This window comes from Trachurus trachurus (genome assembly GCF_905171665.1).
Source record: "Trachurus trachurus genome assembly, chromosome: 23".
Lineage (NCBI taxonomy): Eukaryota > Metazoa > Chordata > Actinopteri > Carangiformes > Carangidae > Trachurus > Trachurus trachurus.
In genome coordinates this window covers 111,989-130,000 of record NC_139912.1, presented here as the reverse complement: position 1 = coordinate 130,000, position 18,012 = coordinate 111,989, and the positions used below count along the sequence as shown (strand labels likewise).

At 45.6% G+C, this 18,012-nt stretch overlaps 2 protein-coding genes across 3 annotated transcripts in view; one reads left to right on the top strand and one right to left on the bottom strand.

Annotated features, from left to right (window-relative positions):
- The window catches only part of LOC311006471 (protein DENND6B-like), a gene marked incomplete at both ends in the record, with an annotated part of 17,767 nt that extends 12,371 nt beyond the window's left edge, over window positions 1–5,396 (top strand). Inside the window, 10 exons of the mRNA XM_083999318.1 lie at window positions 21–116; window positions 1,200–1,294; window positions 1,405–1,470; window positions 1,643–1,707; window positions 2,262–2,351; window positions 2,432–2,485; window positions 2,979–3,088; window positions 3,912–4,014; window positions 4,638–4,712; window positions 5,262–5,396. Of these exons, the coding sequence (XP_083855444.1) occupies window positions 21–116; window positions 1,200–1,294; window positions 1,405–1,470; window positions 1,643–1,707; window positions 2,262–2,351; window positions 2,432–2,485; window positions 2,979–3,088; window positions 3,912–4,014; window positions 4,638–4,712; window positions 5,262–5,396 (889 nt within the window). The remainder of the gene's footprint in view (window positions 1–20; window positions 117–1,199; window positions 1,295–1,404; window positions 1,471–1,642; window positions 1,708–2,261; window positions 2,352–2,431; window positions 2,486–2,978; window positions 3,089–3,911; window positions 4,015–4,637; window positions 4,713–5,261) is intronic.
- Window positions 5,397–7,293: 1,897 nt separating this feature from the next.
- LOC311006637 (GRIP and coiled-coil domain-containing protein 1-like) lies at window positions 7,294–17,540 on the bottom strand. Of its 2 annotated transcripts, none has more exons than XM_083999513.1 (7): window positions 17,404–17,540; window positions 15,180–15,490; window positions 14,192–14,333; window positions 13,217–13,870; window positions 11,163–11,636; window positions 8,247–9,082; window positions 7,294–7,338 (listed from the first exon to the last, which is right to left on the bottom strand). In XM_083999513.1, exons 2-6 carry the CDS (start codon window positions 15,419–15,421, stop codon window positions 8,258–8,260), a joined length of 2,337 nt encoding a protein of 778 aa, XP_083855639.1. In that variant the 5' UTR covers window positions 15,422–15,490; window positions 17,404–17,540; the 3' UTR covers window positions 7,294–7,338; window positions 8,247–8,257. The 2 variants fall into 2 exon arrangements, with proteins under 2 accessions (XP_083855639.1, XP_083855640.1); XM_083999514.1 differs by having other exon boundaries at window positions 17,513–17,535.
- Window positions 17,541–18,012: the final 472 nt, after the last annotated feature.

The window sequence follows — 18,012 nt, the reverse complement described above, 5'->3', positions numbered from 1 at the left end:
GTGTGTGTGTCTCTCCTCAGCTCCGTCAGTCCTCTGAAGTTCTGCTGCGACTTCCGACCGTACTTCACCATCCACGACAGCGAGTTCAGAGAGTACACGACCAGGACGCAGGCGCCGTGAGTTCACCTGAGTTCACCTGAGTTCACCTGAGGCCGCGTTCAGACTGCCAGCCCATCCAGATTAGAAACTGGATGGCTCTTTTGAAGTCTGAACACTCCCAAATCACATGAAATCCGATTTTTGCAAAACGGATCGAAACCACCTCCGGGAGGTAGTTTCAAATCTCAGTCTGAACACCAGATCGGTTTTGACTGTCCGTGACGTCACTCTCTGCGGCGCTGCCACTGTGTTACAGGTCCCGTATGGTCCCGTGAGCTCCAGTTAAATATCAGTCCTCCGTCCTTCACACACACACACACACACACCAGTCTCTGGTACATGTAGCCTACACACACACCAGGCGGGCTGAGGTTGAAACTATTGGGGCAGTGCGGCTGCAGCACCGGGCAGATCAGCACAGTGATCTGCCCGGTGCTGCAGCCGCTGCGTCCGCGAGGCATCGCCTGTCACATACGGCGTAGCCTCTGCTCCGACGTCGTTGCTACAGCAACCTGTCAGATGGGTCAATAATGTGGCCCAGTCTGAACAGACCCAGATGCGATTTGGACACTTGCTAAAAACAGTGTGGACAGTCAGCCCTAAATATATACGGATATGAGAAGGAATCAGATTTGCCTGCAGTCTGAACGCGGCTTAAATTCAGTTTACCTGAGTTCACCTGAATTTACCTGCCACTGTTGCCACTTTCATGTTTTATCTTTATTATTACTTTATTTATTATTATCAATACTATGAATAATCATGCTGCTATGAGCACTTTGCACTTTGCCTACCTCATACATGTTGTTGTCTAAGTGTTGTCCATTGTCTAACTGTTTCTGTTTATGCCTCATCTTTGTATAGTAGCTTGTATTCTGTGTATTTTACTACTTGTATGTTATGTGTCGGGACTACAGATGGAAATGAGCTGGGAGCTAAATCTGGTGCAACCATCTTTTCATTTTTTTCCTTTAAATGATTAATGTAATTGCACATTGTCCCTTATTAAACTAATAAACTAAACTAAACTAAACCTGAGTTCAGTTTACCTGAGTTCACCTTTGACCTCACCTGTCTGTCTCACCTGTCTGTCCCGTCAGGCCCAACGTGGTTCTGGGCGTCACCAATCCGTTCTTCATCAAGACGTTCCAGTCGTGGCCTCACATCCTCCGACTGGGCGAGGTCCGGATGGCAGGTGTGTTGATGATGATGTTGCCGTGGTTACAGGTAGTAGAACAAACACGGTTCACACCTGTCTGTCTGTCTGTCTGATCGCCTGTTCGATCCCCTGTCTGTCTCCTCCAGGTGATTTACCTAAACAGGTGAAGGTGAAGAAACTCTCCAAACTGAAAACACTGGACACCAAACCAGGTAACGACCAGACCAGGACCAGGTGAGAACCAGAACACCTGAGAGTGTCGCTCACTGTGTGTGTGTGTGTGTGTGTGTGTGTGTGTGTGTGTGTCTCTCTCTGTGTGTGTGTGTGTGTCTCTCTCTGTGTGTGTGTGTGTGTGTGTGTGTGTGTGTGTGTGTGTGTGTGCAGGCATCTACACGGCGTACAAGACGTTTCTCCACAAAGACAAGATCCTGATCAAGAGGCTGTTGAAGGTAAAACGTTGTGGGCTTTTCATTTCTGTTTTATGTAACTGCACTGCAAAAACTCAAAATCTTACCAAGAATATTTGTCTTATTTCTAGTCAAAACAAATCTCATCATACCTAAAATATGTATATTTATGCATATACATACATAGTTATACATAAAAAGCAGCTTGTTTTTAGACACTTTTTACTTCTTTCAAGCAGATTTTCACTTGAAATAAGTAGAAAAATCTGATAGTGGAGCAAGTTTTTCTTTCTTATTACAAACACAAAAAACTTGCTTTCACTGGCAGATTTTTCTACTTATTTCAAGTGAAAATTAGTTTGAAACAAGTGAAAATGATCTAAAAACAAGTTCATTTTTAGGTGATGAGTCTTATTTTAAGTGGAAAGAGATTAGTTTTGACAAGAAATAAGACAAATATTCTTGGAAAGATTTTGAGTTTTTGCAGTGTGTCTTTTATTATGGTGCAAAAAAATTAATACAAATACAAACATTGTGGGCGGGGCCTATGTAACGTTGTGGGTGGGGCCTATGTGTAACCATGACAACGTGTGCAGGGCATCCAGAGGAAGCGGCCGTCCGAGGTGCAGAGCGCCATCCTGAGGCGACACCTGTTGGAGCTGACGCAGAGCTTCATCATCCCTCTGGTGAGAACCGGCCAATCACGTCGCTCCACCGCCGTGATGTCACAGAGCAGGAAGTGTAACCCCTGTGTCTTGTCTGACAGGAGCGCTACATGGCCAGTCTGATGCCGCTGCAGCGGTCCGTGACGCCCTGGAAGGTAAAACAGGAATCACTGCAAAAACTCTACATCTTTCCAAGAATGTTTGTCTTATTTCTATTCAAAATGTCTCACTTCTAGTCAAAACTAAACTCTTTTCTCTTGTTTTCAGATCATTTTCACTTGTTTCAAACTCATTTTCACTTGAAATAAGTAGAAAAATCTGCCAGTGAAAGCAAGTTTTTTGTGTTTGTAATAAGAAAATAAAAACTTGCTCCACTATCAGATTTTTCTACTTATTTCAAGTGAAAATCTGCTTGAAAGAAGTAAAAAGTGTCTAAAAACAAGCTGCTTTTAATGTGATGAGTCTTATTTTAAGTAGAATGAGATTTGTTTTGACTAGAAATAAGACAAATATTCTTGGTAAGATGTAGAGTTTTTGCAGTGAAGCGTGTCGGGTGATGTCACAGTGATGTCACAGTGATGTCACAGTGACGTCACAGTGATGTCACAGTGACGTCACAGTGATGTCATGGTTGTGTTGTGTGTTCAGACGCCTCCTCAGATTCGACCGTTCAGTCAGGACGAGTTCATGGCGACGCTCGACCACGCCGGACCGCAGCTCACCTCGGTGCTGAAAGGGGATTGGATGGGCCTGTACAGGTGAGTCACCAGCTGTGTTTGTACAGGTGTGTGTGTGCACATGATAAGTGGATTTAACATTTAAAAGCTAAGTTTGACTCTCCAGAATCAACATTGTAGATATCAACAACGTCTTTCTGACTGGTCCTAACTACATTTTGAATAGTTGGATTTTTTATTCCAGATCTCTGTAATTCAGTTTTACCTCTTGTCAAAAAGAACATTTCAGATCCACAACTACGTTCTTCCTTCACTGTAACCATTCATGTGTATGGGGTTTGTCATTACAGGTATCTACAGTTCAGTTGCAGATATCCACTATGTGAATTACAGATATCTGTAACTGAATTACCACTAGTACTAATTCCAGTTACAGATATCTACAACTTCATTTCTCCTAGTCAAAACTTAATTACAGATATCTGAACAGGGACATGTAGATATCTGTAACTGAGGTGAATTAAAGATCTAGAACTGGAATTATGACTAGTCAGAATCAAGTTGTAGATATCTGTAACTGGAATTAGTACTAGTGGTAATTCAGTTACAGATATCTGTAATTCACATAGTGGATATCTGCAACTGAACTGTAGATACCTGTAATGACAAACCCCATACACATGAATGTTACAGTGAAGGAAGAACGTAGTTGTGGATCTGAAATGTTCTTTTTGACATGAGGCAAAACTGAGTTACAGATATCTACAACACATCCAGTCTGGCTGTTAAATGTTAAAATGGCTTGACATAGTGTACAGGTGTGTGTGTGTAGGTGTGTGTACAGGTGTGTGTGTGCAGGTGTGTGTGTTCTCTAACTTCCCGTCTCGTCCCGTCGCTCCGACAGGAAGTTCTTCCGCTCTCCGAACTTCGACGGCTGGTACCGACAGAGACACCGAGAGATGAGCCAGAAGCTGGAGAGTCTCCACCTGGAGGTCATCTGTGACGCTGTGAGTGACCTCATCACATGACCTCATCACATGACCTCATCACATGACCTCATCACATAGACCAGAGCGGCATCTTTATGCAAATGAGAATGACTGATGCATCCTGGGTAATTTAGGGGCAGCGCCCGGCATTTTTAAATTGCACTCAGTGGCTTTTTGTGTTTTGATGGAGCGTAGACTAACTAACAATCAATCTGAATGTTTTATTTTTTGTTTCTTTTGTAGCACTATGTCTCATAATTATTTTGACACCCTCTTTGAAACCCACCGTTCACGCTATCTTGAAAAACTACAATGAATGAATCTAGCGGTATGCTCCTTTAGCCTCCCACAGTGATCAATGACTCCACACAGTGGCCAGAAATGTCTTATCCAGACATCTACACGTATGTGGTGGAATCACCGGGGAGGTTTTGGCTCAGTGTTGTCTGTAAACAGCCTGTTAATAGACAACTTTTTGTTAGTTAGTTTGTCAGGCCAGTTAGGCTGAACTTTTCAATGCTGCCCCTAAATTACCCAGGATGCATCAGTCATTCTCATTTGCATAAAAATGCCGCTCTGGTCTATCACATCATCACATGACATCACACAGCTGCTGCTCTGACCAGATGTTCTCCCTGCAGGACCTGCTGGGCTGGACCAGGGACAAGTCTGAGGTGGAGATCGTGGACCTGGTGCTGAAGCTCAGAGAGAAACTGGTGAGTTCATCTGGACCTGGACTATACAGAAGCGCATTGCATTCACTGGATAAAAAGAAATTAATAGACACCTGATCTTGTAATTATGAGATAAAGAAAAAGGAAATGTCTATAAATCTGCTCTCGCTGTCTCAAAACAAGCAAATGATTAATTACTACGATCGACTGCTCTTCTGTCACGGGAAATTGAAACAGAATTTTGAAAACTGAATTTGAATTGTGAGAGAGTTGGAGTTCAGTGAGGATCAAATTTCATTGGATTTCATTTCAAATTATACTATTCAGAATCAGATACAGTTTTTCAATGCAACGATTTAAATTAAACAATTCAAATTCTAATGATGTGATTCAAATTCAAATGTTCAATTCAAATATTCAAATTCAAATATGAATGATTCAAATTCACTTTCTGCCCATAGAAGGACAATTTACGTTGAGGAATTGTTGTAACTTTTCTTTTTGATAGATTGTACCTGTATTTGTGTAGTTTGTGTGTGTGTGTTTACGTGACAAACAGGAAGTGTGTGTGTGTGTGTGTGTGTGTTTCAGATGAAAGCGCGTCGGCAGCAGCTGCAGCTGAAGGACGGAGTGACACACAAACTACACACTTTCATCAACACAATGATCACAACGCTGTCTGACGAGCTGCAGAGTGTGCTGCACACACACACCGACACACACTGACACACACACACACACACACACACACACACACACACACACACACACACACACACACACACACACACACACACCTTCTTTGTTCCTCTGACATGAATGTTAATGAAGACGTTAATAACGATGTTTAACATTATTAACACAACTCGGTGCAGCTGCTTCACTACAGATATTTCTCTTCCTCCTCCTCTTCTTCCAGATGTGACTTTTTTTTATTTATTCCAGTTTCACGTGTAACAGGAAGTTGATTAAACCGGTGTAAATAAACTGTGTTGTCGTCACTGAGCCGCAGGTTCGATTCCTCACACGTCCACTGAGTTTTTATTTGTATCATTTTTTTTTATAAATGTTTTTCCAATATGTAAAATTACAAATATGAAAACTTTATTGTTCACAGAGTGGAGATTCATCTTTGGTCTCAAGTTGGTAAAAGTTGTAATCAATGAGGCCGATCAGTTCATGATGCCTTCACTGTCCTCCTACAGTTTATGGGATCAGTTTGTCCCAGAACCGAGCGGCCATACTTACCTTTTACTTTTACTCATCTATCGACTATTTATTTGATTAGTCGATTAGTGAAACGAGTCATTTTTTGGTTGACGATTAATTTAACTCAGTTTAACACTTTGATGCAGGATGAGGCTGCAGATTCAAGATTCAAAGAGTTTATTGCCATGTCAACAAGTGAAATCAAGTTGATAGGAACGTGTCTTGGTTTTTGCTCTCACAGAAAAACAATACAATACTCCCACCACATACACCACAATAAATAATACACACGATGCCGCACAATGCATGTACGGGGAGGACAATACCCAGCAGCATCACATTCAGCATAGGTGTCAGTGCGAGGTGAAAGTGCAAAGTGATCAGTGCAAATTCAAATGTATGATGGCTTGGAGGTAGGTGCTGTCTCTAAAGCCAGATGTTCTACATTTAATACTTGTGTATCTCCTGCCTGATGGGAGGAGATTAAAGGGGTGGTGTGCTGGGTGAGAGTGATCTGCTATCATTTTATTGGCCTTCCTGATGAGTCTAGTTGAGTAAAGTGATGTAAGTGAGGGGAGTCTACTGCAACCGATGATCTTGGAAGCTCGGCGATGAACTGTTTAACCTGTAAAAATGTTTGAAAATGGCCTCGGTGGTTTTCTCCATTTTCTCCAAAACCTCCGGCCCTGCGTTGGACTCCCCTCAGCCCCCCAGACGACGACATATTCGAATTTGAAGAAACTAGATTTTTGGTTAAAAAAAAGCAGGGTTAACAGATATCAACGACTCTGACACATTAATACTACCCGTTCATTTTTAATTTTTATTAGCTCCTCATGTCATGGGATTTCTTGGTTTTCCTCATCAAACTCATCAAATACACAATCCAACAACTCCACAACGCTCTGGTGGACAAGTTGTGAGCTGCACATTCACCACGCTATGAGATAATAACACAACGTTACCACACAGAGTTGTTTTAGAGGGAAATACATGCAAAACCACTGATGCACGTTGCCTTCAGGGACAGTTTTTCATCATCAGTCTCTGTATTTCCCTCTAAAACAACTCTGTGTGGTAACGTTGTGTTATTATCTCATAGCGTGGTGAATGTGCAGCTCACAACTTGTCCACCAGAGTGTTGTGGAGTTGTTGGATTGTGTATTTGATGAGTTTGATGATGAGGGAAACCAAGAAATCCAAGGTTCAAATTAAAGGTACTAACGAACCTATAGGGATTATTATGGGCCAATAATGACAAAATGTTGACCTATCCCTTTAATTTTCACAAGATACCAGAACCAGAACCAGTCAGAACCAGTTTGAAGCAGAAAATAGTTTTAATTTCAAGCATCAAAGAGAATCAAAAATAAACATCAAGGAACCAGAACGATCGATTAGTCACAAGTTTAAATATTGATCCATCTCATCTCTGATTGGTCCACGAGGCCGACGCCCCCTCATCTCATCTCTGATTGGTCCACCAGGCCGTTCTCCAGTCGCTGTCGTAGCTCCGCCTCCTCGTCGCCGTGGCGCTGGCCGTCGGCCGCCAACCTATCCACCACTTTCCGGAGAACGACGCTGGGTGTCGCCATGACGCTCCATCCCACCGTTAGGCTACTGTATTGTTGACAGCATAGACTGGTTGATAGACATCGGCCGTGATGACTTTATTTATTATCATCACCTCATTTTAATGAGAACAATACGGACGAGGTTTTAGCTTTATGTCACATTTTCACGTCACTATATCACCATTGTTACTACTCTGATGTTTATGAAGTCTATAAAACTAATTGTTGAACAAACATTTTAGATTAGCTGGGCTAACCGTTAGCTGTTACAATTACTAATTACAGAAACGTGCACACAGAAATAGTAATGTTTGTTTGTTCAATAATTCGTTTTCTAGACTTAACAAACATCAGATTTAGTCAAAACGGTTTTGGCAGCCCGGAGCCCCCACATTTGGTACCTACACCGGTGGCTAACGCTACCAGTTAGCCGCTCGCTAGAACCGGTGGCTAACGCTACCAGTTAGCCGCTCTCTAGAACTGGTGGCTAACGCTACCAGTTAGCCGCTCACTAGAACGCTACTAAAACCCACTTCCGTTGTGGTGTGACGCAATGGATCATGGGAAAATAAAGTGGTGGATAGGCAATTGGCAATGGGCCAATTTGACAAAATGTCAAAAAAAACTATCCCTTTAATTTTCACAAGATACCAGAACCAGTTTGAAGCAGAAAATAGTTTTAATTTCAAGCAGAGAATCAAAAATAAACATCAAGGAACCAGAACCATCGATTAGTCACACGTTTAAATATTGATCCATCTCATCTCATCTCTGATTGGTCCACCAGGCCGACGCCCCCTCATCTCATCTCTGATTGGTCCACCAGGTGGCCGGCCCCGCCCCCTGCAGCCGCATCACGCCCTGCCTCTCTGCGGGGCTGAAGTGCAGCACGGTGAGGACGGCGTTGAGCGCGTGCTGGCGGCCGCCGCCGTCGGGCAGCGTGAGGAACTTGTAGACGACGTTCTTCAGATACTCCATGTTGGCTCCTTCTCTGCTGCGGTCGCGGCTCAGCTTCTCCAGTCGCTGTCGTAGCTCCGCCTCCTCGTCGTCGTGGCGCTGGCCGTCGGCCGCGAGTCGCCCACGCAGCCGCCGCGCCTCCTCCTCCAGCGCGTGTTTGTGGCGGCGCAGCGCGGCGAGCTCCGCCTCCTTCCTGGCCAGCTGCTCGCCGTACAGCAGCAGCGTCGGCTCGGCGACCGCCACGCGCCGCAGCGCCACGGCAACCGCGTCGCCCTCGCTGTCCGGCCGCGGCTCGTCCTCGTCGGCCTGATCAACGGCGCTAGCGTTAGCGGCGAGGTTAGCGTTAGCGGTGCGTAGCCGCTCCAGCTCGCCGTCCTTCTCCTGCAGCAGCGCCATCGTGCGTTCCCGCTGCTTGTGAAGCTCCGCCTCCAGACGCAGCAGCTCGTCGCGGTGCGTCGCCGCGGCGGCTAGCGCTTCCCGCCTAGCGCTCTGCTGCAGCGTCGCCGCCGCCGCCGCGCGCTCCTCCAGCTCGCGGGCGTGGCGCGCCTCGGCCTCGTCGCCGTGGATACGCAGGGTGATGTACTTCTCCTTCAGCTCCGACAGCTGCGCACGCTGCTCCTCCAGCTGCGTCGCCTGGCAACCGTCTCTAGCGTTCTTGTTCTTCAGAACCACCTGGTAACAAAACATTGAGACGTGTTGGAATTATTTTATGTTAACGGCGTGACCGTGATTAAAGGTGCAGTTCGTAAGTTGTAGCAGTGGTGTAGTCTAATGTTCTGTAGTAGGTAAACTGCTGTTACCTAGCAACCAGTGGTGTAGTCTAATGTGTTGTAGTGGGTAAACTGCTTTCTAGGTGGTAAACTGTTCATACTTGTATCACATAGACGCTGGTTCTCTAACTGTTTTATATCAAGGACCCAAAACTGACACAAATTAGATAAAGTAGCATTTCCTGATGGAAATGCGTGTGAATGCTGAAAGCAGCTGAACGCTGTTGCAGAATTAACAAATAGTGCAAGCAGTGACTGATCACCATACAAATGGTTGACCGAGGTAGGAATCGAACCCACAACCTCATGGTCAGTAGACTTTCACTCTGCCTCTAGGCCACAGTATACACACAGTTACAGAGACTGTTGTCTGTTCATGAGCTGCACTCTGTCTCACTCTGAAGTTAAAGAGCCCAAAGCTGCACCTGTTGGAAACACACTGTGTCAACACCAAGAAAGCTTGAGAGTCAAGCTTGAATGACTTACAATGAAAATTTCTGTGAATTTCAGGCTGAGAGCAGCAGTTTCAACATGAAGCAAGTTATCAGAAGTCAACAGAGGACGACTGGGAAAATAATTCACTATAATTGTTGTTGGGGCAAGATTTGAACCAGTAACCTTCAGGTCTTCAGCCCAGTGAGCTAACCACTAGGCTACAGACAGAGACAGTATGTGAGGGGCAAAGAAAACCTTTAATAAGAGGATCACTGGCTTCTGCTTTTTAAAAAAAGTAAGGAAAGTGCAGAAATGAGCCACACCAAGTAAGAAGAGGACCTTTTTTGTGACCTGTGACTATTTTTTGGTGAATTGAAAAGAATTAAAAAGCACTTAACAGCAAGTTACAAAGTTGAGCTCCTTCTCCTGCCGCTGTGAAAAAAATACATTGGGCTGAATGAGAGCAGAGAGCTCCCTGGCTGCATTTAAACAATATTTTAAATTATTATCTAAGTCTCTTTGCATTTTTGACCAGAATTTTAGCCAGAAGACAAGTGTGGCTACAAAACTGGAGAAAATAATGTGTCTAGAGTTTAATTTGTGGCCGTGCTGACAGTTTAGCCAGAAAAACTCTAGAATGTTTTTTTGCCTCCTCCACTCTGGCTGACGATGTCACCACTCTAGCTCTGCTTGTTAGACGCAACACACACTCATTATAAAGCTGGATTTTGTCAAAAAACTTAATGATTTTAAAACTGCCACATATCAGAAACTGTTGAAGATATCAATAAGCTGAGTCATAGAGGAACACTTAAAAAGTTTGTCTACAGCTTAGAATTTGAATGAAGTCTCTAGCAGAAAGTATGGTGAAGCTTTAGTGGCTGAAAGAAGTAAGAAGATTTGAAGAGTTTGAAGACTGTTCCAATGCATTCTCTATGGGGGAAAAAAAATCTGAAAAAGTTAAATATTTGAAAAAGTATAAAAAGTATGAAAAATTTGAATACATCCAATAAAGTCCAGAAAAAGTTGCACGTTTTGATATATGAATTGTTGAAATAGCACAAAGCATGAAGGACTAGAAGAAGACCGTAAAAAGGCGGAAGAAAATGGCCGAACAGAAGAACAATAGTGTGAATGCTTTCAGCATTTCAGCATTCACACTAATTAGACCACGGACCCCCATTGGACAAAACACCAGAAATACACAAACTATCAGTGTACGTTTAAATTAGGCGTACATTTTTGAAAGATTATAGAGACATTTCTGGGAAAAAAATGGTACAATTTCTCTTTTTTTGGGGGGAAAAATCTGGTAAAATCTCTCAGAAAAAGTGCTAAAATTTCGAAAAAAAAAAGTTCTCTAGTTTTGTTGTACTGGCTATACTGAAGTATTTATACTGAGTATAGCTGAGATCACATAGACTACACCACCGGTTGTGTTTTGGTTTGTATTGTGTTTCTATTATAACGTATTGTGTTTCTATTATAACGTATTGTGTTAGTATTGTGTAATGTTTTTATGCTAAAATAGATCCAAACAAACCAACCTGTGCTCGCAGCTTGTAGCGCTCAAACTCGTCCTTCAGCTGCCTCAGCTCCTGCTGCAGCGCCGCCGTCGCCACGGTGTCGTCGCCGGGCAACGTGGCGTCGCCGGGCAACGGCTCGGTCTGCAGCAGCTGCTGGATGCTCTGGTCCTGGTCCTGGTTCTGGTTCTGGTTCTTCAGCTGCAGCAGCTTCTTCAGCTTCTCCATCTTCTCCTTCAGCGCCACCACGTCCAGGTCGACATCGAGGTCGCGGTTGCGGGCCGTCCTGCCGGTGGCGGCGATGGCGAGCGTCTTGTTCTCGGTGTCGAGCTGCAGCACGCGGTCTCGGAGCCTCTGGGCCGTCGTCTGGTCTCGCTGCCGGTTCTTCTCCGCCGCTCCGAGCAGCTCCGACAGCTCCGACACGCGCTGCTCCAGACCGGCCGCGCGGCTCTCCGCTGCCGCCGCGCGCTCACGAGCTCGGTCCTCCAGCTCCACGGCCTGAAACACATCACACACCGTTCAATGACCCTCGGAAAGCAGAGAATCTCACGGTTCAGATGCAGTTTACAGCTCGACTCTATCATGAACGGTTCAGAAGTTATTTCATGTTTTGTAAAACACGTGCAAGCGTTGTGTCGATGCTACGTTCGGTTTAGCATCGATGCTACACTCTGTTAGCGTCGTTGCTACGTTCGGTTTAGCATCGTTGCTACGTTAGGTTTAGCATTGATACTACGTTTGGTTTAGCATCGTTCGGTTTAGCATCGTTGCTACATTAGGTTTAGCAACGTTGTTACGTTAGGTTTAGCATCGTTGCTATGTTTGCTTTAGCATCGATACTACGTTCGGTTTAGCATCGTTGCCACGTTCGGTTTAGCATCGATGCTACGTTCGGTTTAGCATCGTTGATACGTTCGGTTTAGCATCGTTGCTATGTTCGGTTTAGCATCGTTGATACGTTCGGTTTAGCATCGATGCTACGTTCGGTTTAGCATCGTTGATACGTTCGGTTTAGCATCGTTGCTATGTTCGGTTTAGCATCGTTGCCACGTTCGGTTTAGCATCGATGCTACGTTCGGTTTAGCATCGATGCTACGTTCGGTTTAGCATCGTTGCTACGTTCAGTTTAGCATCGTTGCTATGTTCGGTTTAGCATCGTTGCTACGTTAGGTTTAGCATCGTTGCCACGTTCGGTTTAGCATCGATGCTACGTTCGGTTTAGCATCGTTGCTATGTTCGGTTTAGCATCGTTGCCACGTTCGGTTTAGCATTGTTGCTATGTTCGGTTTAGCATCGTTGCTATGTTAGGTTTAGCATCGTTGCCACGTTCGGTTTAGCATCGATGCTACGTTCGGTTTAGCATCGTTGCTATGTTCGGTTTAGCATCGATGCTACGTTCGGTTTAGCATCGTTGCTACGTTAGGTTTAGCATCGATGCTACACTCTGTTAGCGTCATTGCTACGTTCGGTATAGCATCGATGCTGCCCTCTGTTAGCGTCGATGCTACTCGGTTAAGCATCTGTTTCTGTACCCGTCCCTTCTTGTCATAGAGGCACCATTCAATGACCGTCGGAAAGCGGAGAATCCTGCGATTCAGATGCAGTTTACAGCTCGTCTCTATCATGAACGGTTCAGGAGATATTTCATGTATCGACCAAGGGGGCAGTTGTGGGTCTGAGAAGTGAAGTCACTTCCTCGTTCAACAAACTGCAATCCCCTCTTCTTCCTCTGGGGGCTGGTGTCAGAAAGCAGCATTCTCCATAGACCCCCATGTTAAAATCACCCACTTTACATCCTCAGTAAACACTCTGAGGGGGGGGGGTTAACTCTACCATTTTACTGTTATTAGGTTAAAACTCTGGCCAATTAGGGCGCGGAAACGGTGAGTGACAGGTCCAGAGACCGCTGCTTCGAGGCCAGTGGGCGGGTTCTCGGCCGGCTAACGGCCGCACCGCTCCAAATATGGCAAGTAGAATCCAACATGGCGCAGTTCAAACCCCCGTAGTAGAGACACAAAACAGACTCCCCCAAACCAGTGGGTGACGTCACGGTGCTACGGCCGTTCTCTTGATCTCACCTTGCGAGTCTCGTTGTGGGTCTGGTCCTGGAACTGGTTCTTCATCTGGACCAGTTCTCTCTGCAGCTCGTCCACTCGGGGATCAGGTTTGTTCTGGTTCAGCTCGGCGACGAGCAGCTTGGTCCGCAGCTCGTCTCTCTCCTCCCTCAGCCGGCCCAGCTCGGCCTCGGCCTCGGCGCCGCGGTCGGCGGCCTGCGTCGTCACGGTGATGGTGTTGTTGGCGTGCTGCAGCCGGTCCCGCTGCTGCTGCAGGAGGCGCTGCAGCTCGTGCAGCTGCGTGGCGTGGTCGCTCTGCTCCTGCTGCCGCTCGTGCTGCTGCGTGATGACGCGCGCGCGGCTCTCCGCCAGCTGCTGCCGCACGCCGCGCAGCTCCTCCTCCTGCTGCGTCTCCACGGCGACCAGGCGCTCCCGCAGCTCCTCCACTTCCTGCTTCAGCTGCCGCTTGTCGGCCTGGAAACCGGCCTCCATGCGCGACTTCTCCTGCGTCACCGTGGCGATGGCGACGGTCAGCGTGCTCAGCTGGCCGCGCAGCTGCAGCAGCCGCCGCTCCTCAGGGGGGGGCGTGGCCTCGGGAGGGGGCGTGGCCTGCTGCTGCTGAGGCTCCGCCCCCATCACAGCGCCGCCGCTCTCCGCCTCTGACTCCGCCGCTGCAGTCTGAACCAGAGGAGAAGGAGAAGAAGAGGAGGATGAACTCTGACTGGAACGCACAGACAGGAACAACGGCGTTACACTGTTTATTTATTTGTAAATAAATATTTGTTAACGCTGTTTATTGATTTTATGCGTGTGAGTTGGTCAGTTCAGGTAAACAGATTAAAGGGATTAATAAAGTATATTCTATTCTAAACAGAGTCCAAATAATTTGACATGTTTGAGCATTTTATTAAAAAAGTAACTCAATAGTTACTTTTACAACGTAGTAACTAAGTTACCAACTAGTACTTTCATGAGTAACTGATGAAGCGGTGAGGTCACCTGTCCTCCCAGCTCGTCCTCTGATTGGTCGCCTCGGGGCTCGGTGGGCGTGTCCTCGCTGTCCTCGCTGTGCAGAGAGAAGCCGTCGTCCGGCAGCAGCTCGGGGCTGGCAGCGGCAGCGGCGATGTCATGGCCAGCGTTCCTACGCAAGTATGGAAAGTATGGAATTAGATTTTATACATTTCCAGGTCTGGAAAAGTATGGAAAATGGAAACTATTGTATGGAAATATATTTATCTTAAAGCAGAAGTAAGCGATATTTTTGTGTTAATCTAAGTCTTAAATAGTTGTATCTTCCGACAGCAATCACTTCTATAGAGTGTTTGGTCTGAAACACGGGTCTGTCAGTCACTCTGCTCTGAGCCCAGGAGAAAACTTTCCTTGTATCCTACAACCTTTATCCAATGAGGAGAGAGAACGGCATAAAGGGGCAGTCCTCTCTGTGTGTGCAGCCAAGGGATGCGCCTGAATGTGGTGACGTAGGGACGAGGACCAATAGATCCATGACGAGGGCGGGGGCTGCTAACTCCATCTGCTGACAAGACGTTATGGTGCGTTCAAGGCAACCTGTAACTGGTGTTTTTCCGACCTGTGAAGTCGTACCAGTTCGATCTGGTACGAGTTCACGGGTCAGAAGTTACGAGTGGCCGTTATAGTGACTTTCACAGGTAAAACAGGTCGGAGAAACACGAGTGGGTTGCCTGGAACGCTACAAAGTCGTAAGTTGTGACTTTAAGCTGTAATTTACGGTTTCAAAAGCCTGCCTGGAACGCAGCATTAGCCAAAACCACCGGATCGCTTACTTCTGCTTTAATACTTATCTGGGTTTGGTCTTATCTTAAGTTATTTGGGTTAATTATTTTGTACCTAGCTACTTTTTATATAATGCACAACTATTTACTTTTTCAAGTATCACAAATTATTAGAATTTTTTTTAAATTAAGGTCTGGAAAAAGGATGGAATTGGACATTTCAAATGTGTAGTAACCCTGCATAGCGGTCCTGGTCCTGGTCGTGGTCCTGGTCCTCCTGGTCGTGGTCGGGCGCGGCGGTCAGCGCCCTGAGGCTCGACTCCAGCGCCTCCTTCTCCTTCAGCAGACTCTTGTAGGCGCGGACCAGGTCCTTGAAGCGGCTCTGGTACTGGACCAGCTGCTTCTTCTGCAGCTCCACCGCGTCCAGCAGCTCCTTCCTGCTCGGACCGCCGCCGAAGCTCATCCCAAACTTCTCCATGACGACGACGACGCGGCGCCGGTCCGACCCGGTTCATGTAGATCTGGGCCGGACCATGGTGGACTCAACCTGTCGACACAGAACAACCACAGGCTGGATCAATACTCATCAATATTTAAAGGGATACGCCAACATTTTTTATTTTTTTTGTGTCTTGCCTCACTCCCGAGTCCATGACCAGCAGATAGACACCATCCTTTCCACTGTGCGTGCAGTAACAAGGGAGATAGAGCCGTATCGCCGTAATTAGCTTAGCTCAAACGCTGGAAGTGTATGGGTAGTGTTAGCCTGCCTCCTACCTAAAGTCGCTAATTAGCTTAGCTCAAACACTGGAAGTGTATAGGTAGTGTTAGCCTGCCTCCTACCTAAAGTCGCTAATTAGCTTAGCTCAAACACTGGAAGTGTATGGGTAGTGTTAGCCTGCCTCCTACCTAAAGTCGCTAATTAGCTTAGCTCAAACACTGGAAGTGTATAGGTAGTGTTAGCCTGCCTCCACCTAAAGTCGCTAATTAGCTTAGCTCAAACACTGGAAGTGTATGGGTAGTGTTAGCCTGCCTCCACCTAAAGTCGCTAATTAGCTTAGCTCAAACACTGGAAGTGTATGGGTAGTGTTAGCCTGCCTCCTACTGAGCTGAAAACAGCAGTCAGAAGCTGATTTCATTTTAGCTCTAAACTCTGTAAATATTTCACTTTATCAACATTTCAAACATGTTTAGGTGAGAAAGTAGCCGTTTAGATCAGCAGTGTGTCGTTAATTTGTCTAAATACCAGCTGTTTACAATTTTGTTTGGACGAATTTGGCGCTACTCAAGCTAGCCGTTGTGACCAACGCACTTCCGGTTACTTTCACAAAATAAAACACCCGTTGCCCTTTACATACAGAAAACCATGACGATAGAATTTGTGCTTTTACTTTGAAATAGGAAGCGAACCTACCCTCGATGTAGCTAGCTTGAACCAAAATAAAGCGTCTTTGCTTGAACCCTCCGTTTTGACCGATCTCGTCCCGTTAGCGGCATTTGACCGCTCAAGATGCCTTACCGGAGAGTTTTGTCAGCTCTGAGACGAAGATCGGCTGCCGGTTTCCCTTTAGAGTTGTTGAAGAGTTTCTCTGATGACTTTAGGTGGAGGCAGGCTAACACTACCCATACACTTCCAGTGTTTGAGCTAAGCTAATTAGTGACTTAAGTGGAGGCAGGCTAACACTACCCATACACTTCCAGTGTTTGAGCTAAGCTAATTAGCGACTTTAGGTAGGAGGCAGGCTAACACTACCTATACACTTCCAGTGTTTGAGCTAAGCTAATTAGCGACTTTAGGTAGGAGGCAGGCTAACACTACCCATACACTTCCAGTGTTTGAGCTAAGCTAATTAGTGACTTAAGTGGAGGCAGGCTAACACTACCCATACACTTCCAGTGTTTGAGCTAAGCTAATTAGCGACTTTAGGTAGGAGGCAGGCTAACACTACCTATACACTTCCAGTGTTTGAGCTAAGCTAATTAGCGACTTTAGGTAGGAGGCAGGCTAACACTACCCATACACTTCCAGTGTTTGAGCTAAGCTAATTACGGGCGATACGGCTCTATCTCCCTTGTTACTGCACGCACAGTGGAAAGGATGGTGTCTATCTGCTGGTCATGGACTCAGGAGTGAGGCAAGACACGAAAAAAAAATGTTGGCATATCCCTTTAATCTATCAATCGATTAATTGATCAATAAAAGTATAGAATGATTATTGTCACAGGTCTGTCGTTAGTCTGAGATTAATATATATAAATAAATAAAATATATAGATATTTATACATTTGTCAGGTTCAAAAACAGCTCTTCGTGACGTCACAGTGAGCTCAGTCTCAGTGTTGATCAGTTTGATCAGATCGATTATCGATCCCATCAGTTCCTGTCACAGGGTTTTACAGCTCAGACTGAAACTTGAACGTTAACCGACAGAAACACCGACGTTAGTCTCCGGTTCTTACCTGGTCGATCGGTGATCAGTCGGTTTAACGAGCTCCACTAGTTACTGGATTATAACACAAACTGGATTTATACAGAAAGTGTAGAAGTGCAAATACAACAAACACAGACCGAGAACTGCCAGCGAGCAGCCGCCATGTTGGACTGAACCGGAGCTGGAGGAGGAGGAGGAGGAGGCGGGAATTCAGTGATGCCTTCAGGACACCGGGAATTTCTACCTACAGAAGACAGGAAAGAAACAATAAATATAATACGTTTTATAATATATTATTAAATTATTACACGATGTCGTCAGTACGGTAACGTTATGACGCATGTTTCAGTTGTCTGTGTTTGTTTTGATTTCATCATAACCTACAGTTAACACTGACAGCAGAGTGATAACAACTTTATGTTGTTAATGTCTGATAAACGTGTGTTTTCATGACGTTTTTAATCAACTAAACTAATTAAATAAACCTGTTAGTTGACTAACTAACTTAACAACGGTGTATGGATGTCCCTGCATACGGGTACTCTTGTTTTTATTTGGTAAAGTACAAAAGTCTTCGAGTGTCCGGGCTTCCTCGTGGACCATGAACGCACCAACGGTAAAAAAGACTGTCAATAAA